The sequence below is a fragment of the Manacus candei genome, unplaced genomic scaffold (assembly GCF_025592945.1).
Source record: "Manacus candei isolate 608988 ecotype Guabito, Panama unplaced genomic scaffold, ASM2559294v1 h1tg000015l, whole genome shotgun sequence".
In the NCBI taxonomy this organism is placed as follows: Eukaryota; Metazoa; Chordata; class Aves; order Passeriformes; family Pipridae; genus Manacus; species Manacus candei.
The window spans coordinates 9,799,893-9,825,610 of NW_026138063.1; the positions used below are offsets into that span (position 1 = coordinate 9,799,893).

The following is a 25,718-nucleotide window of genomic DNA, read 5'->3' on the forward strand; positions in this document are numbered from 1 at the left end:
GCTAGAGCCCTGCTTTTCTGGACGTCTTCCTAGCTGGCTTCTTAGGCTTCCCACTTTACTCCTGAATATCATGAATTACACTTGAACGTTTTCAGCGTGCCAGAACACTTACTATTTCAATAATGACTTCTCCAGAACTTTTTTTTTATTATTATGAATGTAATGTTTCCAAACAACATTCTTGATTGTTAGACTCCAACAGTATTGCTGTGATAACCCTCTAAGAACCCCATCTCCTCCTGAGTTACTGTTATCCTTATATTAGCTGTGAGATTTTCAGAAGAAACTGACTCGCAGAAGAATTTGGTTGAAATGAATTATTATTCAGCAGGGCAAATCCAAAGCTAGCATCCCCTCTGGACAACTAATGCTTCATAAGTTTTCACCAACAGTTGGAGGCAGTGACTTGCCAGGATACGTAGCTCTGTTCAAACTATACACGGTGATATTTGTGATGACTGCTTGAATCAAATTGTTCCTTCTCTGCATTTGTTTGTACTTATGCCAACAAGAGTCACAGCTGGGAAAAGTGAATTGCACTTTATGTCTTCTGTACAGAAAGTGTTTAAATATTTATCTCTGATGTATGGCTCAGAAGAGGCTTGAAGATCTCCTGCTGCACTGTATTGCACCTGACAGCTCAGTGTTGAACAGAACATGTGCTTTCATAAGCTATGAAGAATTACTATTTTCTATCACTTTTGGACACCTCATGACTAAAATGCTGGACCCATTATCCCATTATCCAGCAACACACACTGTACGTAAATGAACAGTTCTACATCCTTGGCCTTAGAGACCTTCTGACAAGCTCAGAAAAACTGCCAATTGTGCAAAGAAGTACTTTAAGCTGAGAAAGAAATGTTTCATGAAACAACAACAAAAGATACCACTTGCAGGCACTGAGTTGCACTGCTTTCTGAGAAACCGGCAGGTTAACCTGTTATTATTTTATCTACATATACAGTATATTTATGTAGAACTGGAGACCTTCCTGGCATAATGTAGCAGGCATTAGGGGGTTAGACCCCAGAATTCTTCTGAGGAAGTTTTGGGCAGCACAAAGTCCTAGTCTGGGTACTATTTTCAGACTAAGACTCTAAAATTGCAGCCATAGCGTGCAATGCATGAGACGGTTGTCATGAAAAACATTCCACGTTATAAACTACTACTCTAAAAGCACCAGGGATTGGGCCAGGAATCCAAGCCCCAAGTGATATCAAATGACTTATTATGCTATTTCCTTCCACCAAAGAAATTACATCTTGCAAGAAAAACCAAAACAGATACCTGAAATTAAACAAATTCTGTCTGGCAATTAAGCAGGCGGTAAAAGAGCAAAAAGAGCCTGTGAGGAAAGATGGGTTAGGTTTATCCTCTATACTGACATGCTGCTTCCCTCCTTGATGAGCCTGAGAAATACTGCTGTAATCATCATATCAACATTTTTTTTGCCTTCCAGTAATTATCCCACTGTATAATTGAAGCTTCTGAAATTGATGTAAGCACAACTCCATAAAATATAATAAGAACCCACGGGTGGAAGATAAAGCAGTGCAAATCAGAAATAAAGCACCATTTTTCTTCTTTATCAGAATAATTGACAAGGACTGAGGTAAATCCTCTGTCACTGGCTATCTTTTATCGTGACATTCTTCCAGAAGATAAAGGCACAGACTCAGGGAAGGGCTACAGCTTGAAGTAAGGAGCCAGTGTAGCTCACTGCAACGATACTCTGACTTCATCCGCTAAGAGTAGGTTAAGTACCTGGAAAAACAGTCTAAGTCAAATACCTTACTTTGCAAAAGCTAAATATTTGAAAGTTACCATAGCACCTCAATATTCCCAAGATGTAACACAAGAGGACAGGAGAGGAACTTCTGAAATACAGCCTCCAAATGCGGTCACCGCAACGCACATCGCTCAACCCTGGCAGGAAGCCGACGGCCACCTTCTTCAGGAGAGCAAGATAACAAATTCCAGGGATAACAAATATCTCTCCTTCAAGTCGGTGGTGCCACACTGAAATTGTTGGCTCTTGATCAGGACTAATAGTAAGCAGAGAAATATGAACTGACAAGCTGATCATTGCTGAACAGCACGCAGCTCTCCCAGCGGACAGATGAACAAACAGAGCTTTAAGACCAGACAGAATTAGCACAGGGAGGACCACAGTAGCTCATCCAAGCAATTGATGCACACGCTGGGAAGGACATGATGTTGAGAAATTCAAGCCTGATAAATTTCCCACCACTGAGCCAAGAAGTGGAAGGCTGGAGGAAGAAAATATTGCTGTCCCTCTCAAGAAAGTATTACATGAAGTATAACCATGCACCCAGAGTATTTCACCATCCCCTTACATTTCACTGTGGCATTTATACCTGTGTGTAAGGTATCACCACTACAGAATCAGTGGAACACAGTGTATCCCTGAAGAAACTGCTCTCCAGTTGGTGGAGTTTTTTCTCACAGGTACCTCACCTGCAATAATTGATTCACTGGGGACAGGGCAGCTCCTAATTTGCTCAACAACTCAACCAAACACACAGACTTCCCAATCCCAGTTTGTTACCAGTCACAGGTTTTCCCTCTTCCTCCCATTTACACACATAAATTGAACTGAGGTGCCAGCTAAGACCTGCCATAACTGGGATGCAGAATTACACTGTGACTGCAGGGAAAGGTCCATGACAGGAACCACCTGCACTAGCAATGGGAAGATCCTCCCCCAAAGCACCCAGAGGCCATCCAGGGTGCTCGAAACTCAGAAGGCACAAACTCACCACGCCACTGAACCAACAACCTTATCTTGTAAAAAAACCCAGCTCAGTTTTCGGGGGAGCACAGGGTAAAGTGTTAGGAATAGTGAGCCATAAAAATAATCAGCACACACATCTCAATCCTAACAAACCAATATATACAGAGACTCTAAAGTCTCCTTTGAGAGCATGAGTTATACCATATATCTGATTTACATTTTTCAAAGAAATGATAGAAGCTCTTCAGCTTGTTCCAAAGGCCCAATGGGAAGGAGAAAACCCTCGAGACACCTATGTGGCAGTTTTGCAGCAGCATGAGACTAAACAAATGGAAAAACCTAAAATAGGTTGAGACAGTTTATCATTAATCAGTATGAATTACTTGGCAGAATGCAGTTATCTTTCAGTGCAACTTAGTGGCATCCTTCCCAAAGAACTAATACAAACATGAGCACATAGCAAGAGATTCAGGGAGCAGGGGAAAAGGGATGTCATCGCTGACTGAGTTGCTGATGGCAAGAAACAAAGAATGAGACTACATAGGGCAGCACCTGTGTGGCTGAAAAACATAACTGGCATGTTCCAGCTACTTCATTTGGCAAGGTTAAATTCACCACAGAAGAATCACAATCATATTACAAAACACTCAAGTCTTCTGAATTGCCTCCTTGCAGTCAGATACCAGCTCTCCACCAGTTCTTTTTATTCCAGCATTTTCCCAGGACAGGGATAACATTCTGAACCCTTTCTCTTGTATTCATAAAATATCATTACTGTTGCACATACGAAGATATGAGGATACAAGAGAGAGGTGTTATCTTTATTTAGAGACAGATATAAATGGAAAACTACAGACAAAGCTTCCAGCTCAGGCAACCTCTATCAAGTTTACAAAGAAGCTCTTGTGGTGGCAGGTCCTGGCAAAGGATCTAAGCATCCAAACTATTCGATTTTTCCAACTAAATGAAAAGGTTTAACACAAAAGATAATTTATGTATATGGATTTGGTGATCAAAACATATAGCTATCAACACAGTTTTAGTGAACTCTGATTTGAAGTCTTGAATAGCTATCAGAGAAATTTTGCTTTGACCCTCAAAGCTCATTCCCAGAGGTTACACAGATTACAGCAGATCTCTTTCCTGTATTTGCATATGGATACACCTGTGATATTTTGGATCCCACTTATGATTGCCTTTTGTACAAGCTAGTTTTGCATTTACATGTATCAATAAATACTCAGGTAATTTACTCATTTTTTGAATACTTAAAAGGAATAGACAAGTTCTAAAGTGATTTGAAACAACACTTCAATTGTTACCAGATTTAAACAAAGTAGGTGGAAAGTTCAGCAAATGACCAGACTGAAGACCTTGCATTTGCAAGCCTAAAAACATGTAACTTCAAACAAAGACAGGCGGAGAAAGTAGCTGGACTGATTAAAAAGCACCAGGCCAGGGCAGTTCAGATCAGTCCCCACCCTGCTGGAATCATCTTTACTATAACTTTTGTCCAGAAGATAAATAGTCTTTAAACTCTCAAAAAGAGGTTAAAAACCATGTTTGGAAAACAATTTGTGGTGGTCCTGTCATGCTTATGTGTGAAAACCTATGTTAAAATTGCTAACTGTAGCTTACAGCTCCCAGCAACAAGAGAAAAGGAGCAAGAACTTCCCTCGCATAGTGGTGTTAAAAGATAAACCTGCAAACATAGTCAAATTATCCAGATGTTTGAAAGGACTTTGAGTTTGACCAGTGAAAGAAAAAAAAAGTCCAGAGTGATCTTAGTGAAATTCTCAGACATGAAAAGCGGTTGTCCCACATTTGCATTGCTCCAGTCATTTCACACATGCTTCATTCATGTAAAGAAGGGTATTACCACAAAATCTGGAGCTGTGACAAAATAAGCTTCCCATGGATTGAGGACCCACAAATTAGAGAGAGTTAATCATTACTAAAGCTTTGTGAACAACACTTGCAAATACATGAGCAATTGCAAACACCTACACAGAGATATCCAAAGCCACAGCACGAAGACAGCTAAAGAACAGATACCAGAAGTCACCTCTGACAACTGAGCTTTGGACCAGCCTTGTCATCAGACTTTCATACAGCGATAAAGAAGGCCATTCCATGCAAAGAGTGAGGTTTCAACACTCGTAATGGATAAAATCTTTTAATCCACAGCAGCATAAACTGCAAATAACTGATCTGCAGGAAATTCTCTATTCTCTGTCTCAAGCCCTAAAGTTTAGTGATGAAAATAGTAATAAGTTCTTTCTCTCAAATCACAGAAAAAATATACTGAACTGACCTTCCACTGATCCTTGGGAAGCAGTTTCACTACCACGATGTCACCATTCAGGGCTCTGTTGCGAGCAACCACTCCATCAATAAAGATATCGCGAGTTCCATCCTAGTCAAAGAGGAAGAAAAATAAGTGCCAGACCAAAACATATTAAATTACAGTTGTTATGAGGTTTAAAACACTGCCATCAAAAAAGACACACAGCCTGGTGAGGTAAACATCCTCCAGTTGAGCACAGGAATTAAATGGATTCACCACATGTCCTTCAACATACAATATCTTTCAGCAAACAGAAGAAATCCTTCATATGGATGTGCCAGTACAGCAGTTCCACACTATTTACTCAAGGCAGAGCCAAGCCTTCAAGATGTGTCATCTGCAAGCTCTGCTCTGTTCCTCTACAGTTACTCTTAGGAATGGGGAGAGAGTTTTCTGCAGTCACAGCTCTTGACACATTAATTTCCCACCTCAAGCACTCAAAGCCAGTGTTCAGAACATGTTTACAGGACAGTCTCTGCAAAGTGCTCCATGCAGAGCTCCTGCTACTCTCCTGGTGAGGTGAGAAAGCAAGGATATGAAGCTCCTGGATCAGCAGGTCACTCTGTGAAGGTGGCTTGGATTGTAGCTGGGGATGAAGTCTCTTGCTTTTCAAATGAGTTAACATCATATATTCTGCATTTGGCACAACTAATGTTAGAAGACATTCCAAATAATGATGATTACAGATGCCAACTGCAAGCCAGGAGATCTTTTACTGTAACAGACATGTTAGGACACCTTCTCTGGATGCACTGGGTTAACATCCTTGCACAAGAGCCTCTACTAATTGCATGCACTTTGATTATTCATCCCAGACATGTTTGGTATTCAGTTAATCTAAATTTGGTTTGAAAGATTTTCTTCATGGGGTGAATAAAGTTTCCTGAAGATGTCAACACAAACATTTTAGCTTTTAAAGGACTGCCAGTTTTGTCCCTTTTTTATTATTATTATTGACAGGGCTCTCGCTGCTTTAATTTCTGTTTTCCCATAATTCAGTACATGAAGAATTCCATGTGTCTGCTTACAGTGCCATGAACACGTCAAACTGTGAGCTTTTAGTATCAATATGAGCAGTTAACATAGTTTTTCTAAGGAGAGTTTTCTTTGCATAGTTTTGAGATACAAGAAAGGAGGATGTTTCTTTAGATTAGTATTTCATTGCCTTTCAATGAAAAAACCGGCCTCACGAGAATTCAGATTCACAACTTCAGTCACTTCTCAGATACACACTTCTGAGTCTCACATGCATGAGTAAATCCAATCAGAACTACCAGCATGCTCTGTCTCCAAGAAAAACTTCTTTTACAACCTGAAAACATGAAGTCCTAATATCACATGAGTATCTTACTCTGCTTAGATACCAAAACAATAAAAGGAAGAACCCTGCCATGATGTGAAACCAAGGCCATCCTCCAAGAGACCAAATTACTCTTAGAAAGAAAAGCAGCAGCAGCTCAACAGCTGTGTGAAAGCTGCCTCCCATGACAAGATGCAGAAAAATTGCAAAGCCTCTTGGACCAACATAATTCAAATTGGAAACCGTTCTTTTCAAAAAGCCAGATTTTTTACACATGGTCTTATTCCTTATTTCTCCCCACTCTTTCCCTTCAGCCCCAACTCTTTACCTAAATTCACCACATACATAAAAATGAAAAGTTCAAAGTCACTTTTAAAAGTAAATTTTTGTTTTGGTTTTTTTTGAGGTTTTTTTGTCTGTAACTGTAGTTGCTCTGTGCTGCAGGACACAGGCTGGCATTCACAAAAATTTGTTTGTTCTACAGGTTTTTTTTCCTTCTCTCCTGTGTCCAAGAAAACACCAAGCAGACCTTTTCTTCCACTCTCTGTAAAGGTGCCTGATGTGTCACACCACTTAGTTAAAGCTGCATCTCCACACTCTGCAAGAGTCTTGTCTTTGCAGCCAGTCACTCTCATTCCAAACTATATATACACACACACTTACATAAGTGTATGCACACCTGTTTTAGAGTAGTTAATTTCAATATCTGCAACAAAGCTGTAATCAGAAAACTGCCATCAGTTTTGGTTCTCCCTCCAAAAGGAAACATCACTATATCTTGAGCTACAGGCTCACGATTGCTGGGCAAACTTATGCACTTCCAAGAACGTTTGTGCATCCCACTTTTTCCTTTGCACAGCTGGCACTTCAGATTACTAATGCAATTAAAACAGCACTGAATGTCAACAGAACACAATCACTTGCAAAGTCTCAGCTGCCCCCGGGGTGCATACACTGTATTGGCCACAACAGCTTCAGACTTCTGCAGCCCCCTCCAGGGAGCAAAACTATTTCACTGCTCTGTGGCCACCTGGGAACATCACTGGTGGTGCTCACTATCCCTCTCTGTTAAAAGGAAGATCTGCAGTACTTCCATCTGCTCTGGAAGTGTCTCTCACAAGCACAGCAGAGCTACAGTCACTCTGTCACTCATGCTCGGCAGTATCATCCTTCACACTGACAATGCTGGCATTTCAAACCACACTACCCTGTGCAGGGAAGACATGAGATGGGAGGCAGAGATTTAAATGCTTGGGTCTGTTCCCTGGGTAGCTTTCAAGAGAAAAGCCCTGGGCCTTCCCCTCAACTCTTCATGCAATAATGAGATGAGTAGACAGAGCACAGGTGCAGCAAGAAACACACTGGGACTTCTGGTGCCAGAAGATGAACAGCTGTTGCATTTGAACTCCATGAAGCCCTGGCCAAGTCATAGCTGAAGAGAAAGGGGTACAGTGCCCTAGCCAACAGCAGGAGAGAAAGGGTGATTTTTCACAGCTGCAGCTCTTGCAGCATCTGGCAATGATGGAAAGTCCAGCAGAACACCAAGGCTGCAAACCCTCCATTATGGCAAATCATGTTATACAAAGGATGAGCTTCCTAAAGCATCTCTCTTAAAGGACTGTGCCTACAATAGCCAGAGTCATCTTCATCCAGGTGTTGATTCTCCTGGTTCTGGTATTCAGCTCCATAAAGGACAGAAGAGTACAAAGACAGCTGAGATAACGATCTCTGCTAACCCTAATTAATATATGTATTCCTGCACAAGGCAGCAGCTGGACATGAGAGGGGTGATTAGGGATAAAGCCTCACACCAAATTAACCCTTGTGAGTAGCTGGATTTCTCTTTTAACCTTGCATTTTGTAATTTCAGAGAATATATTTAACAGCTTGCACTTACCACATCTACAAGGACACCTGTAAATGAAGGATCACAGTTCCTTTTACTTACACACAGAGCGCTGCCCTACTGATGTACCAGACAACTGGTCTGTACTTCTTCTTCTAGTTAATCTTAGTCTATTTTGTGCACCCCCAGCCTTTCCCCACCCCTGTAATGCCAGCCTTCTCTAACAAAGAGGGCTCCAAAACATTACCCCAAATCAACAACGTGAAAAGACAATGCCATGAATTTCAAGGCTTTAAATCCAAACCCCAAAACAATAGCGCTGTCAGCAGCAGGGACAACAGAATCAGTGTTTCACTGTCTCAGGGCAGGCTCTGCCTTCTCTCCCCCACATCAGCAAAACATTTCAATATAAAACTCTCTCTCATTGACAGCAGCATTTTGACCAAGTCAGTTCCAGATAAAAAGATTTGGCTGTGCCAGCTGTGAGGTCACCATTCCGACTGGAAGGCCCTGAAATTGCAAGATCTCTTCCTTTCTGTCAAAATAAGGAAAGAAAAGAGAAGAGGTGCAAGCCAGTCCCATGTGACAGAAGCATATCCCGAGCCAACCAAGATACAGTTCATGCCAAAGCGGGCACATGAAAAGGAATCACGCATATTATTTCTGGAATGACTTTTCAAATTAGCTCATGCAGCAGATCGAAAACGGAGAGCATATTTGTTTAGGGAAGATTAACTTAAATCAGTGGAAAATCTATAAAACCTCTGCAGTCATAAACCAAGGGTTTCTGATTACACTATCTGGTGGTCCTCAAACCTGACTTCAGCTGGTCTCTGTGGGACCCAGCAGTATCCCCAATTTCAGCACAAGAGAATATTTCTTTGAGGTACAAAAAAGCAGGATTTGTTTGGGAATATTTGATATAAAAGAAAATCCAGATCGTGTTCATTTATTCCAACTCATTCACCTCTGAGTGACCTTCTGTGCACAGCATAACTCCTATCTTAATGCACCTTTACTTATGAACTTTAAAGCATTATAAAATTACACTTACTGGAGATGGAATGAAGGCTTCATGGTACTTCTTAGGATTTATTCTCAAGGGCCCCTAAAAAAAAATAAAAGAAGGAGAAAGATTATGCCTGAATCTTATTAATTTTATATAACACCAGTTAAATTAGAGAGCTGTGGGTAATATATCTACTGTGAAACATGAGAGATACATCTAAATTTCCATTATACATTTCAAGTCTTGACAACTTAGCATCCAAGCAATTTCAAGCCAAAAGGCAGTTTCATGATAGGTCTAAGCTGATCTACTGCAGTCTGTCGTCGAGGAGATGTTGAATCATTAGTTGTTGCTGCTACTGGGTGAAATGAGGATCCAAGTCCTCCTGTTCCCTTCACACATTTTCTGCTGAGCATCCACCAACTTCGCTAGCAAATGGACAATAGAAACAATTTGGTTTGCTCTGTCTTGGAAAAGGAGAATGTTGGTTTTGCTTATCTTGGAGGACGCAAGGAAAGAGGAAAAGCTGAGCTTGCATGGCAGCAGGTATCAGTCTTATGGGGCTCTGGCTGCTTAGGCAGTTTCTACAAATAGACAGCAGCAGTAACTCTGTGATAATAAAGAACATCACCAAAAAAGAATCAAAAGGATTTTCCAAAAACAAACACTTAAAGTCTACAGGATTAAATCCTGTTTAAACACGCTTAAAGTCAAACTATCTTAAATACATTTGAAACTCCATGGTCTATCTATTTCTGCTTCGTTATCTGCCAACTCAAAGCCCAAGTCACCTGCAACAAATTCATATCAAATTCCTCCAAAAGTAAACCAACCAGTTTTGCTGCTTGCACTCAGGTCCATCCAAGAGAAAGGCAGAGCCAACTAAGGCCTTACAAGCTACACAGCAGTGCCATTCTCATCCCAAGAGGGTTCTGGCAATTGGGATTCAGCTGACTGCAGTTCAGAGTGACAGCATTTGATTCCTACAGGAATACAACTAGGTATCTGCCTTCCAACAGGCTTCTGCTTTGGGCTGAAACTTTAGAAATTTCTCCACTTGCGTATTTGAAGTAACATTGGCCAATTTATCATACGAACAGAGTCCATCTGTTTGCACTTCTGTGTTAAGCAATCATAGGAACATCTCACAGGAATTGCTTCCTTAAAAATTTACTGCAGCAAATAATTTTTTTATGTAGTCCAGGAAACAATCAGACAATATGAAAATAGAGCTGATTACACGTGAAAATTTTGCTGCCTTGAAGAAGACTGCAGATTTATGAAGGTTTTCCATTGCACTTACTTCCCTTAGTTTGGAAACACCAGCAGCATATATGCTGTACTCTTTAGGCATTATTTGAATACTTTGCTGCAATATCTGACTTTAGGCCTTACATAACTAGTACTAATGAGCACACAAGTTCCAGGGCAGTCACAACCCAGGACAACAGCACGGAAACAAAGACAACCTGCTGGGAGCAACCCTGGGGATATTCTATGCTTGGGCAAAGCGAGAGCTGACTTGCTGTCATCAGCCTCTGCTAGCACTGGTACCCACCGATGGAAAACTCTCAATGGTTGCCTTTCTCCCCTTATTTCCCAGAATCAGTCATCAAAAACAATAAGCTGTTACTAAAGGAAGCTGCTAGAGAGAGAAAGGAAAAATTGGAAAGGGATGGTTGCTCTGCTTGACAACGAGTCAAACAATTTCCATCTACCCACCAGCACAAAGCAGATGAGGGTATATCCTGTGTTCCTCTGCAGAATCCCCTTGAATAGTTTGGGACAGCTGTCAATCAGTCAGGTGCAAATGCCCATCATGCGCGTGAAAAATCAGGGTTTGTGTCCATGGCCCGGAAGGCGCCAGAGCGGCGACGTGCACATGGATGCCCAGCTCCAGCACACGCACGGGGTTACCACGCTTACCGTGCAGCCTGTTTGCCTGCATTTTATATGCACCACCTAATTACGATCGGCATTAGAACTCTTACGTCAAGCAGCATTAAAATACTTCAGCTCTTTCCTTTAAGTAAGAAACTCCCAAAATTTATCTTAGAAAGCAGATGGGCCCTATTATCTGTGCCTATGAAAATCCTATTTACAATGTTGTACATTTCACGCTGTGATATCATATCTGGAACCAGTCACTCTCCCCATCTGCAACGAACAACTGTTCTCATATGTGTATTAGGGGGTGAGGATCTGGCTGCAGAGTCTCATGATGTCACACTAATGTTGTACTACTTTACAATAGTTTGCAAATAATAGCTGCTATATTTATCAGTGTTTTTCTGTCAGTAGGGCCTCTGTTATGAAAGGGAAGAAGAAGGTCTGCAGGAAGGTTTCTAAAACACTTTCTGATGATTCAAGTCAGCTTCGTATATACTTGCCAAAAAAAGTTGCTAACCTTATTGAGCTTCCCCAGTGACACACAAAAGGGTCATGATTTCTCAGGCCGCTCTGCTTGAACCAGGGTAGGCGATACTCAGACTAAACTTCCAGCATCCCAAATCAAGCAGTTTATAACACCTATCATAACACATCTGCCTAGATCCATTTGTATGTACAAAACACCAAAAAAGGGTAGGGTTCACAAGTATCTGCTTGCTACCGAGGCCTCCTTTGAAAAAAACAATTCATGAAAATTAGGGAAACCCCATCCTTCACACCCACAAAACAGCAGCTTTCCAAGGAAAAACACCCTCTTAATAGCAAAGCAGGCTCTGCCTCTCTGTGTGCTGCACACTCTCGCTCCGCCTGATCCCGGCAGCCCTGCAGGGAGGGTCTGGGAGACACTGGAGGCGTGGAGCAGACATGAATTTCTGGCTGATGCTTCACAGGATGATTATGGTCCTTTGGGTCAATGCTCTTTAATACACAACCCGATTTCATCTGTTGTGTATAACCATCATCCTGTGCTTACGTAATTACGTCTTGTTTGCCTTCAGACCATCCAATGTGATTCCAACAAACCTGATACGCTTGGTGTTTGCTCCCTGCGGTTTTAAGGGCAGGGAAGTGGGAATTCTACGCACTCTTCAGCGCCTGAGCGCAGAGCCCCTTTCTTGTGGAAGGACACTTCCGCACACGTCGCACGACGAAATGAATCCAGGAATCCACAGGGCACTTCTCTGTGCTACTTATCAAAAAGTGAGTTACGTCAGATACAGCACCAGAAGTCATTAAGACTTGTATTATTGACAGACACCAGCACCCATAAAACAACCTTTCATTCTTCCTGATCTAGGACTACTTAATCTTCATGGCACTCATGTTTACTCTGAGCGTTCTCCACGTCTGCCAGTGGTTTCCATGGGTTGGGCTTTCAGGAACATTTAGTTGCCAGGGTTCAGCAAAAGTCTCAGTGTTCATGGTAGGCTCTTTTTTCTCTAAGAGATCTCTCAGATTCTCACACAAATACATGCAGATTCAGTGTTTTCAGGATGCTCCAGAGGACAGCCCATGCTCAGAGAGTTGTGCCTGGGAGCGCTCCAGTTTGCTCAAGACCATCAGATCCAGACCAATAGGTCTGAATCTCCCCTTCCACAGGCTCTTGTGGAGCCTTTCTGCAGGTTACCATGCCAGACCAACACCCTGTTTTTGGGGATTAACACAGCAGGTATTTGTTCAGTGTCTCTTGCCATTGTACAGAACAACACTGAATGTTTGTCCATTCACTAGAGTTGCTTTCAGGATCTCACTTGTCCTGGCTGAGGTTGCAGTGACGAATGGTCTTGACAAGATCATAAGGATGAATGAGCTGAAGATGAGAAATACTGAGCTGGGATGCCCATGATCTGACACTCAGTTCTAAATAATTAAATCCAGCTTCTACAGTCTCAGTTGTTTGCCTGAGATGTGGAACTGAATGAAAGGAAAGCAGATACAGCCTAAGAAAGCATGTATGACTCTTCCAGTTACGCAGCACGTGACCTGAAGTAGACACTACGCATTTACAAGAATTAGGGATTGTTTTGCCAGAAATCATGCAATCACAGGTCCGTTGGGACTTAGCATCTCAGTGGGATTCTCAGGTGACAGTCATTGCCTGGATGTGCCTCATCTGCAGCTGTACTTGACCTCATAGGCAGGCTACACACACTGCACTTAATGCTATCAGGCTGTATTATCAAAAATTGGTGCCAAAAACTCTCCTGAAGGTAAGGCAGAAGCTTTAGTTGATGCCACTGCAGCCCTGGGGGAAGTCACGACTTGAGGCTCCCATTTCTTCCCTCGTCATTTGCTTCCCATTGCAGATGTCTATGATGGTCTTTAAAAAGGCACTGGCCTAAGGTCCAAGTAGCCCAGATCATCAGCAGGGATATGCCACAGGGCTATTTTTCTGAAAGTTAAGAGCACATCAGATTGCTCTGCAGGATGGAATCAGGCAGTCTTATACATGAAAGCCTCATCACACTTCAAGAGATTGTGCCACTATACTATTATATGAGAATTACTACACAAATATAACAAGAAATCAGACGAAATTTGAGGTGATGTCATTTGCGACTTCATTGTATCGATGAAAGTAAGTATCACAACCTCATCAGCATTACAATGCTAATTAAATGGCAATGCACTGGTGTGTGTTTGGGTAAATGATGCCTCAGCATGGCTGTCGTGCCCTCAATGACTTCCACCTGCCTTTTCTCCCCAGCCAGGCTGATCTCACTGGGATGGCAGATGTGTCCTGGAGAACATTACACCATGTTGAGGACTGTACTACAAATGTGGTTTGAGGACACCTTCCCCTTCTCCATCTCAGCCCTGCCTGCCTTTATGCAAATCTCCTTCTGGGATCCAGCTACCCACACTAACAGCAGGTCCACCCTCATATTCTTCAGAAAAGAATTGCTGCCTAATGAGGTTGTGGTTTTGCTGCTCCAAAAGGAAGCACAAACTGTGAGAAACTTCAGCAAGAAGTATCCTGCCAAGGGCACAAAAAGCACGGACACCGGACATTTCAGGCACCTGAATTAGCTCTCCCCTTTTCAGTCCCGCTGAAACATCTTCCTTTGACATGTAGGCTTCAAATATACTCTTCTTCCTCCCTCGAGTGGGTTTATTTAGATTCTTTCTGTCACCTGATGTTGGGACAGCAGCATAGGATCCTCCTGCAAACAAAAATTCAGAAGTGTTACCCTGACCCCCAAACATGTCTGTGCATCTTAACAGCAGCTGTACAGAGGCTTAATATTCTGAGTTGAATTTCTGAGAACAGTTTGCCTAGAAATACTGGCACCCGACTTCAGAGCACCGAAAAGCCTGGAATAATCATATTTTACAATAATCAACAGTCTTTTACAGCTCATTTTAAAGTCAACAGCATTCATCCCAGCCCATCTTTTAATATTGCTGAGCACAGGCTTCAAGACAGCTTATTCCTGAAGCGTGTACACACTCTGCTTTAATACCTCTGGGAGTTCCCAGTTGTCTAGGATTTACTCTGCTGTCTGAATTGTTCATTGTTTCTGTCTGCGATTCAGAGAGTTGCCTCTTCCTATCGAAGTTCTGGGGAGTTCTTGCAGATTCAGAGTTGTTTCTGGTCCTTGCAAACCCTCTTTTTTCTGCACCTGAAATCAAATACAGGTTTGAAATAACAGGGGAGGGAAGGGGAGCCCCAGTGCCAGCTTGTGGTCCTGGTGAAGCTCACGGTCTCTAGTACTTCAGTACAAGTCACAACCGTGAGTCATACCCTTTATCCAAGAGAAACAATGTCTTCATTAGTTCATTTGTAATCTGTTGGCTCTTTGGGCCTCATAATCCACCACTAACTTATTTTAGCATAAATAAAACTCTGGAAATTACGATGCTAAAGTTGGATACAACCCTTCCAAAATCCTGGGAAATTCATTAGAGCACATAAAATGTGAAATTGTTAAACTGTTTCCAAAGCCTCCACCCCATTAAGCCCCCAAGTAGTGAGAAAATATAACTTCCCTACAACTTAATTAAGCAGTTCAGGAATCGAGGAGGAAAAAAAAAATTCTTAACAACCCACGCTGGAGTAATTAACTTTGGAGCTACCAGAGGCAGCAGGGTACCACAAAGGAGTGCCAAGGCTCCCAATGTCCAGCCTGTTCAGAATAGGCCAAGATCATACGAAAATATTCTGCAAAGACTCACCCCTTACTTCCCTGCCATCACCTCAGCCCCTTCCCTACAGCCAGGAGAGCAAGCAGCAGCTTCCAAAGCGTATGCCAACGCTGTTCCACGGATCAGCACATTGGAATGCAACCCAGCGCCGCGCAGCTGCCCTCTTGGCCCTCCACCTGGATACTGAACATGTCATCACAGCTTTGCCTTCCAGCCCCTCCTGGCTACGCTCCCTGGGTCCAAGCTTGTACCTGCAAGTCAGAAAATGTGCAACGCCAACTTATTTGCTATGGCGCTATCCAAGTTACAAGGCAAATTTTTTACCTATGGTGTCCTTCCCAAACGAAATCACAGATTGCTTCACAGCAGCGAGACAAAAAAATGTTTAAAAAGCTGTGCTTAAGCAGAGATCTTTAAAAATATGGTACAATAAAACTGCTATTTTACCCAATGACGGACAAACAGTAACTTTTATATATATAATAATAAACAAATCAGCAGAAGGAGGGAGGGATCCTTCTAATTCGGGAGAGGAGACACCAAGACAGGCAGAGGGACAACTCAAGGTGCCAGCTCAGACCAGCCCAGGACAAGATTACATGTCACAGTGGTGTCTCCAAACAGGAAGCTGAAATGAAGAGGGGTCCTCTGTGTTCAGTGACAGTAGTTTGGCCTCTTTCTACGCTATCAGGCTTTTCACACTCTGTGCTTCCAGGGAGGAGACTGAGGGAGGTTGCAGCTGTAACATGGCAAGAGCACAGCCCCAAATTTAGGTTTCAACCAATGTGATCAAGGCAACACTACCTGTGCATGAACCGCATGGTGAGATGGAACTAAAATCAACTGATTTGCAAATGCCTAATGAACTGATTTACAAATGCCCTAACAGTCAAGTTATTAAGTTTAAAAACAGACACCAAAAGTAAAAGCATGGTCTAGAGAACTGGCAACACAGTTTGCTCTGGATAGGGTTTTTAGAGGCATTTTGGTGAAGGAATCTGACTTAAACTGCAACAGGTGGGATTTTAGGAACACCATTAAATAATTCAGGCACTAGGCTGATCACCCTGAAAGGTCATGCAGTCAGCTTCGTTGGAGGCTCTTAAAAATAGGTGAGAAGGATGTCTGCCAGAGTTGGTCTAAAAAGAGTCGTTTTTTCCTTGAGGTAGTGAAATGGATTACACGAGCTCGTAAGGTCCTCTAAAACCCTCGTTTCTATGACAGTGAGTCACAGAAAATACTACTACGAATTAAAGAACCTGGGATAAAAAGGAGGCTAAATCTTAACATGTAATTAAGGAGGAGCTGAAACAAAACAAAACAAAAAAGGCAGAAAACTAAAATGCAGGGGGGAAAAGAGAAAAAAATAGGCACTGCAGAACAGAGTTGTCCCAGCACTTGGCGTGGCCATTGGTTCAAAAAATTTGGGGCCACTACAGCCAGAAATAATGTACAGCAACAGCAAAGGGCGGAGAAGCACCTTTCTGTGATGAAAGGTGGACACACAGGGAGAAATTTGCATGTTTCCAGCGCTTAAGCCTTGGGCTTGCTCTCGTGGGATTTTTCATTTGCTCAGACTCAGACACAAACTCAAATTAAAAATTTACTGAAAAGAACAAACTGCTTCGACACAGCTGGCCTGCAAGGCAGTTTACACACAGCCACTTCAATAAGGATTTGACCCCATTGGCCACACCATTTATGGTAAAACAAAACCACCCCGTTACAAAGCCACAGACAACTGTCACAATTAGCATTCAACTGGAACACATCAAATTCTGCATGACTGTAATTTCTTGTATTTCTCCTTTTAAAAGAAAGAGAACTAACTACAGGTCACCATCTGTTTCAACTGGAGTCAATATTTGCTTCTGCAGTGCACCTGTCCTTTAAAACTGGAAGTTAGAAATACCTCTGACGATGGGTTTTCCTGCTCTCCCTGCTGCCCAGCATTAATATTCAAATGGATAAATAGACATCATTTCACAAAGTAAACTGTAACTTGACTACTCTATAGATAGCGTAGGATACATTGAGACTAACCTCTCTAAAATAACTATCACAAACTTGGTTAAACTTTATTCTAGCACCAGGTGTTATAGTTGTGTGATTTGTAAAATAGAAAAAAATATCTCAGGGCAAGATGTCACACAAAGGAATAACACAATCCAGGCATTAAAATAATCAAAGGCTAAATAAATCAATAAGCAAATGAATATAATAAAAAATTAAAAATAATTTCAGTAGAAGGGAGACTAAAGTGCAGTGACTGAGAGCTGAGACTGGCTGATCCACAGGAGACTTGAAGCAATCACAGAGCAGCAATGTCTGCTGTGCAGAACCATTCAGGCTTGCACACAGAGCAACTCTACTGCAAGACACAAACATTCACAACACACAGCAAATGCAACATGCTTGGGTATGTTTATCTGGCTGCACAGATGATGCTCTCTGTGGATGCAGCCAACACTTGCTTGGGATTTCTAGGTATTCTGCCATTTCCAGTGGGAAATAACAAAGGACTAACAATTTGAGGAAAGGTGGTTGACTGTTCATTACTTGAAGTCCTCTGGAGGGAGATTTGGGTTGGAACAACCCCAACATCTGTATAAGGCACGGAGGCTCCCTGCAAAGGTGACAGAGTGACACACCTAAACAGGACCAGCAATTCCACTCACAGAGCAGGGAAACCCTTCAAACCAGCCAAGGGGAAGCACTTGTGGGAAGTACAAACACACAACTCCCACCTCCACAGCAAGAGAGGCATGAAAGTAAAGTGGGTGCATTTGTGGGCTTTCAGAACAGCCCACAGTGAGCGACTCACTTTTATTCTCAACATGGGCACCAGGAAAATGAGCAGAAAGGATGGAGCTGGGGGCTGGCTCCCACCCAGGAGCCCAGTCCAACAGCAGCTGGTTGAGCTCGCTGGAAGGACAGCACTGGAACTCAACCTGGAATCCAAACCATCACACTTCATCTCCATCACAACAATGACATCACACAATGGCACATTTTGGTCTTTAAACTTAAGTACCTATTAATCTTTTCTTATTTGGGAATGAAAAAAAAAAAAGCACACAGGCAGCTTCCCAGAATAATTGATCTGGCTTACAGTAAGAGAGAGGTTAGATGTTTTAAATCAGCTTATTTTGACATAATTTATACAAAATCACTCTAGAGTTTAGCTTTTGAAAAGTACTGCATTTAATTAAACTTACATCTATTAGTCAGTTGATCAACTAGATAGTCAACTAAATCAACTGAAATGTTCAACTAAACATGAAGTTAGCAAGGCTGGAAGGTCTTTAATTTTATATTAAAATTTGCATATTGCTTTACATAAGAAAGAACCAAGACCCTCAATCTCATTTACCAAAAATAAAACATTCCAACTGCCCTCTAGCACCTGACAATCTCTTTGATTACTACCAGCAGAGAAGAAAAGTATTTCTCACTGAATTTTCATTGGCACATCCACGACACCTCCCATCCAGGGTCCAGCAAGGGCACCTACATTGTCACTAGACAGTTTTACCTCTAATTAAACTTCCAAACTTTGTTACCATCTCATTATTTACGTAGATACCTACATTACTTATGCAGCTCCCTGGGGTGGGCAGGACTGTGAGAGCATCACAACAACTTTGCTGGTAACAGCTCTACGGGTTTAGGACTCTGACCCCACTGACAGTTCTCTTGACATGTAATGACTCCTTTTATATTTTAAAACAGGAATTAATGCTGAAAGCATTGGATGGAACAATATTGTTACAAACTTTTCCAACACAAAATATTTCCATCTATTATTTACCTTTATCAGTCCATAACTGGACATCAACACCTCCTCTAACTCTGCTATTGCTTAGAGGATTTTCCATTGCTTCCCAGCATTAGATCATGGTCTAGATATGGAAAGGAATCTTTCAAATACCCCTGTTTTCCAGTTAGCTTATGCATGAGAAGAAACAGAAGCATATCCCCAGAACTGATAACACGCAATAGAACGATTTGTTATCAGTTAATGAGACACTCTCAACACAGTTACTAAATATTTGTCCATATTTCTACAATGTTCCATTTCATTGCTGACTCATTTCAGTTACTTAAACCAATTTCCTTCAAGAATTTCAAGTAATTCTTCAAGACAACCCAGATATGCACTTAGTAAGACATGATAAGGATACACCCATGAGCTAGAAGGGATGGCAGCTACCAAATGAAAGGACACCCAACACTGCCCTAGCTCCACAATCAGGAATTAACCAACCAAAGGCAACAAGAACTACCCTGATGCCAGCCCATGCTTAGTACTACACTCCCATTTAAGTCAGACTAGTTTAAACATGGCAAGAAAGCTAAATAAAGCCTGTTACTGCTCATCCTTACTAGAGACTTAATGAATTAGAGTTCAACCATGTGACAGCCCAAGGCATCGCCTCACAGATCCGTAAATTCAAGTTGGCCCTTGACTCCTGGCAGAGTTGGCAAAGCAAATTTTAGAAACCATCAAATTTGGTCTTTTAGCAAATGAATACCCTCCACGAGCTGCCAGGAAGTCCTATCTGCAACAACTTTATGAGCCACTATGGATGCTGATGTGTAACAGGGTGTATTAATAGTCTCAATACTAAAGTTCAGCCAACATAAACTCTGCCTTGTTTTGGAAAGACGTCTGGGACTTAAAAAAATCCCAAATCCTACATAGCCCCTGAACAACTCATCCCAGGTACTTTTATGAATCTATCTCTGTCCAGCCTTGACGAGCTGGGGGGATGCAGCTCCTGGCTGGGAGCACCGGACAGGCACAGTCCAAGTGTTGACACTGTTGTACCAGGCAACGTTTCATTCTCCAAAGTCAAATAAACTCTCCCAGCAGAAGCACACTTTGCCAGTACAAACTGCATTAACATCAGGGTGGTTTTGCTAGGATCCCTGTGTCTGCCCCTTTCGCATGCTTAAACAGGCAATTTCAAAGCTATTTGATATTTTCTGCAGCTCAGAGAAGCCTCTAAAATAATTCCCTCTCAAATTTTAAAAGCCAAAATACATTTGTTAGATTGTTTTGAATTTCTAATGCACCAGTGACATCCAATAGATGCCATATTATAGAAATGACTAACTCAAAAATCTTCAAGCACTTAAATGACTACTACAATATCCGGGATCAAATTACCACACACAGGCAAAAACAACAGGCAAAACCAACAAACACCATTGAAGTGATCTCAAATGCAAGTTATGTCAACAAAAACATTGGTCATAGAGAGGCCAGAAGTAACAAGCTATTTATGTTTTGCAAAATATTTTGCGGATTTAAGAGATTAAATGTCCCACTAATGGTAACAGCCAAATACTTTTTTGTTCTAGTTAGTTTTAAAAGGAAAAACACAAAGACAGCTGTTGGTATAGTTGCTCAGGGAAGGAGTTCTGCACCAGCAAGGAAAAAGACACTCCTTGGAAGCTCTCTCAAACAAAGTTCTGTGCTAGAGCCCCAGTAACACACACAGGACCAAACCCCATCCACCACACTCCCCGCAAGCACAGCTCTGCTCCAACCTGTGCTAGGAACAGCCGTGCTTCCACACTGCTCTCAACATGAATTAAAGGAGTTCAGAGTTCTTGGACAGCCTTGGAACAGAACCACCTCCATGCATCTTACAGTATCTCGAAGCAAAGAGGTTAAATAAAGTAGATGGCTCAAGATTAAAGACAAAGCAATAGAGAGAAATGAGGATGTCATGAGAAAGAATTCATTAGAGGTGTAGGAGTGGAAAGGCAAGACTTGGAGATACGTTATCAGTACAGTGAGGTTCCATTACAGCAAAGAGACCTGCAGGAGATAAACCTGGTAGGCAATATTTCAGATGCTCAATCTGGGGTCTAAGAGAAAGTCTGAGAGCACATTCTCCTTATCACAGGCAAATAAAAAAAAGGTCCTTCTTCTCTCAGGAAATGTAAACTCAAAGAATCGTAAACTGGAGGTTCTGCAGCACATTCCTGTGCTTGGTCCAAGCCTGACCACAGAGCTAAAGAGAGAGTTCCTACAGTGTTGCTGTGAGCCCTCCTCAAAAATAGCCAAGGAAGTGAATTATTTGAAATCATCTTAATGACTGAAAAGTAGGGCAAACTTCCAGGAAAGGGAACATCTTGGTGGAAGAGGAAAAGGATGGCGATATAACAGCACTGTAGGGATTTAGGCAGATGGCAGATTGCATAATTAAGTTTAAAGTTAATTAAACAGTCATTCAAGGAAGAGAAACAAGGCAGACCTACATTTACATGGACGGGCTCAGCCAAAATGTAAATTCTATGTAAATGTCCTGAAATGAGTGGATGATGTCTTGAAATCCAGCTGTCAGAAGTAGCTCCCATGACCACCAGCCTCTCTAATTGACTCATTACAATGGGTCACCAGGGTCCAGCCCCAGTGTAAATCTAGACGTAACTTTCCAAAGTCAATACGAATCAAAACAAAATTATAAGACGGTGCTTAAATTGGAGGCCTGTCCACAGAGCTTTAAAACATGAGTTCAGGAGCGATTCAAAGAACTGGTACAGCCCAACTGGTTACCACCAACCCTCTACAACATAACACAACACAGCTCTGCCTGTGCCACCCCAGCAGCTTGTCTATGGGCACAACTGTGTTTGTGCACCAGGACACTGGGAGCCATCTGTGTACCCCTCCGGGAACAAGTCTGGAGAGCTCCGGCCCTGCCTCTCCGGAGAAGATGATTCTCTAAACAATTTCAGCAGAAAGTCTGCCAAAACCTGCCCAGAAGAGCTGAATGTCCAACAAAATAAAAAGCACGAAGGGAATCCTTGCCACACAGGGGACAAGTTGGCTGCAGTCAGTGACTCTGGATGGGAAAATACAGGCTGTCATGATTTGTGAGGGAGTTCTTAGGGCCATGAGCTGCTTTTGGAGGTGGTCATAAAAGATTCAGACATCCAGCATTCCTACAATGAAATATTGAGGAAGAAACATTCCATACCTCCATAGGGATGGAGGTAGCAAAAAAGTGGCATGTCCACAGATACTAAGGAAAGTCAGGAGTAGAGACAGATGCTCATTTCCAGACTCATGAAAATGAGGTGGGAAGCACGCTCGTGGTGGAAAGCACACGTTGCCACTGCTCTTTTGCTTTAAGCTGCACATATTTATTGAAAACTCTTGTGCTGCATGTCCCTAGATTTCAATATGGAGCTAGGGAAAATGAAAATGTTCTTGCTGGTTTTGGCTTTCATAAAGGGCCTAGGCTTTGAAAAACTGAAATGAAGAAATATGCACAATGGATTCTTTCTGCTGTGGAAAACAATACTTTGGAAACTGCTACTGACCACCAAGATCATGTGCCCACGACGCCACGCTTCCTCTTCCAAAACACTTCCAAGCATCCTCATGCTCGCAGGGCTTTGACTTCAGTAACTCAGATAGTAATTGCAGTTTTATTCAATTCCTCTGCAGGGTTTGTGTTGTAGGAATACTACAGGAGTGCAAGAGCCAAAGATACCATTCCAGGCTCTGAACGAAGGGCTGGTGACGAAACTCATTTAGTAGCAATAGACTAAAAGTTTATCAAAATAGTTACTGTGCTCCAGCTGTGTGCGGCAGCACAGTGGTGTTGTCAGGGAGGGGGTACATCTCTTTTGGTTTTCAGGACTCTCTGTGAACCTGCTCCACCCTGCTCGTGACCTCCTCGCTACCTACTCCGCCTGATGACTGCACTCCTCCAGGCTTCCACTCCTGCCTCAGGATGTGGGTCAGGGCTGCTTCCACTCCCCCTCATCTCTCCACCTTCCCAAAGCATCTTCCACAATACCCTTTGCTCTTTGTTTTATCCAGCAACAACGCTGTGAAGAGGCTTCTTCAAGACTTCAAGAAAAACACTTTAAAAACACAATATTGCAGAAGTTCTCTCTTTGATTTCTCTGGGCTTCAGTAGTTTGAGGAAAGCAAGTTGCTCAGAGATCAGAAGAAGCCAAGAAGCTTTGAAAGGCAAAGTACCTGACAGGAGGTGCTAACATACTAGAAGATATTAACAGCTGAAGAAATCAAAGAACTGCCTTCAAATTCCTACATATCCCAAGGTAACCCAAGGTGATGCAGAATTTGTTTATCTGCTGATGAACTCTTCCCCATACTACCTATTCAGTGTAGTAGGTACATAAATCACAACAACTAGCAGTGTGGGGGGAAAATGCCTAAAAACATACAAACTGAACGAAAACACATTATGGCTGCTGGCTTTTATTTGTAGAGAGCCTGCAATATTCTCCAAGGCATGACCTGCCCCATACATCTGTGGGCTGCAGCTGCTAGTGTTGACATTTTCCTTCAGCACTCTGGAAATCTTTGTTTTTGTCACAGAAGACAGTATTTTATGCAATAGATCCCAACATTTTGGTTTCCATCCTGCCCCAGCCAAGTTTCAACTCTCTGTAGCTTGGATTTCCCCACAAGAGGGAGTTTGGTATTTCAAGCCCACAACATTTCATGGAGCTGGTTATCACGGGCATGAGGTGGGAGGGCAAAACATGGGTAGCAGCACTTAGGACAGGAGAGGTAGAAGCAGAGCTGTAGAGGAAGGCAGCAGAGAAAGCCCCACAGCAGGAGAGGAATCACAAGAGCCACTGAATTCAGCTGCAAAGCACCTGTCCTACGTACCTGGATACCCACGGCAAAGGAGACACTTGGAGACCACCTGAACAACAGGCCAGACCTGACTGCGGTGTGGGGGCTGACTGACCTCATGGACAGCAGAGGACAGAGGGCTTTTACAAATTAATTCCTCTTTGAACTGCAGCATATTTCAGGGGTAGAAATTGTTCTCGGGGTTTTTTAACATGCTGGTGACAGCCCACATACCACAAGCCTTGGTAAAACTGTTCCAATGGTCATTCACCCTCACTGCTAAATTGTGCTGTATTTCAAGCCTGGATTTGTTTAGCCTCAAATGCATTATATCATAATCTGCTCAACTGAGTAGCCTATTATTGAACATCTGTTCCCCATGTAGGCAATTTACTGAAAACTCCCCTCCCCCAAGCATCTCTTTGATAAGTAAAGCAGAGTTCCTCAAATCACTCACTCATGATCCCAGCATTTTAATCTTCCCTGTGGCCGTCCTCTGAGTATTCATCAATTCATCACCATCCGCCCCAAACAGAGGGCATCACCACAGGACACAGCACTCCAGAAGCTGCTGCTGCCATGCCAAAGACACACGCAGTCCATACTCCATCTTCCAATTCCCATGCTCATACACTACCCTTTTGGCCACATTTCACAGGAGGGGGATGTTCAGCTGATTAATCCATCAAGAGCTCAAAACTTCTTTCCAAGCTGTTGCTTCCCACACTGGGTTCCTCACACTGCTAGCATGGCTCTATGCTGGCAATCCGATAAATGGATTTTGTTTTGCCTGCTCCCAATCCACCAAGCAATCCAGATGGCTGCCAGTAACTGCCCCCATTATTCAATACTCTCCAAGTCATCCAAAAAAACCTTTCAATCCTACTCATATGTTTTCTTCACGACAATTGACAGAATTATTAAACAGCACAGGGTCAGAACATGACACTGCAGGATCCAGACACACCTGTTAGTACCAATTCTCAATTTATTGCTGCATTTAATTAGTTCGACTAAACAGCTTTTAAACCACTGCACATGCGCTGTGATTTAATCACACTCCCACACCAGCATCCACACTCACACCTTTGCCATCAGACCCCCAATGTCATAAGACACTGACACTGGAGGAACTCAACAGGACCTTTGTTAAATAATGACAAGTCACATGAAAGAAAAGATTTAAAACAAATTAAAAATCAGTTCAATTCTTGTATTACCCTACTATTTCCCTAGGATCAACATCACGCTGACAGGCATAGTAACCTGAACTATATAACTGGGGCTAAAGAGTAGAAAAAACATAGTTTAAAAAAAATAGCAGGTTAACAGCAACAAGTGTTTCCACCGAGGAATGTTTTCACATGAGCACTAGCAGGTGAAGGAAGGTCCTTCATTCACAGAGGTGAAAGCTTTGCTGCCAAATGCAAGGGCTCCTCCTGCACAGTGTGCTCAGGACTCTGGTAAAGGGCACAGAAGACAGTTATTAGATCACAGATAAAAAACACAGTCCCTGCGGGGGCAAGATCTCATCTCCCCAAGAGAGGATACATCAGATATTAACTCACATACTATAGCTGATGTTAACCAAAAAACATTAGTTGCACAAGATTCAGGAATGCAACATTTTTTTTCTATCAAAAGCAAGAGAAATTTATGTTTGTGATGACGTTGCTAAACCATTAGAGAGGGGAGCATTCTATTTTTCATGTGTTTCTCAGATGGGG

At 42.4% G+C, this 25,718-nt stretch overlaps 1 protein-coding gene across 5 annotated transcripts in view; it reads right to left on the bottom strand.

The window, feature by feature from the left end:
* Window positions 1–25,718, bottom strand: part of DIS3L2 (DIS3 like 3'-5' exoribonuclease 2) — a 181,692-nt gene that overhangs the window by 148,624 nt on the left and 7,350 nt on the right. For 2 of the 5 annotated variants that reach the window (XM_051781610.1, XM_051781611.1), the window contains exons 2-6: window positions 15,387–15,607; window positions 14,675–14,833; window positions 14,232–14,374; window positions 9,306–9,359; window positions 5,073–5,174 (exon numbers count right to left, since the gene is read on the bottom strand). In XM_051781610.1, coding sequence (XP_051637570.1) covers window positions 5,073–5,174; window positions 9,306–9,359; window positions 14,232–14,374; window positions 14,675–14,726 — 351 coding nt within the window. In that variant the 5' untranslated portion in view covers window positions 14,727–14,833; window positions 15,387–15,607. The remainder of the gene's footprint in view (window positions 1–5,072; window positions 5,175–9,305; window positions 9,360–14,231; window positions 14,375–14,674; window positions 14,834–15,386; window positions 15,608–25,718) is intronic. The other 3 variants (XM_051781608.1, XM_051781612.1, XM_051781609.1) reach the window with 2 other exon arrangements.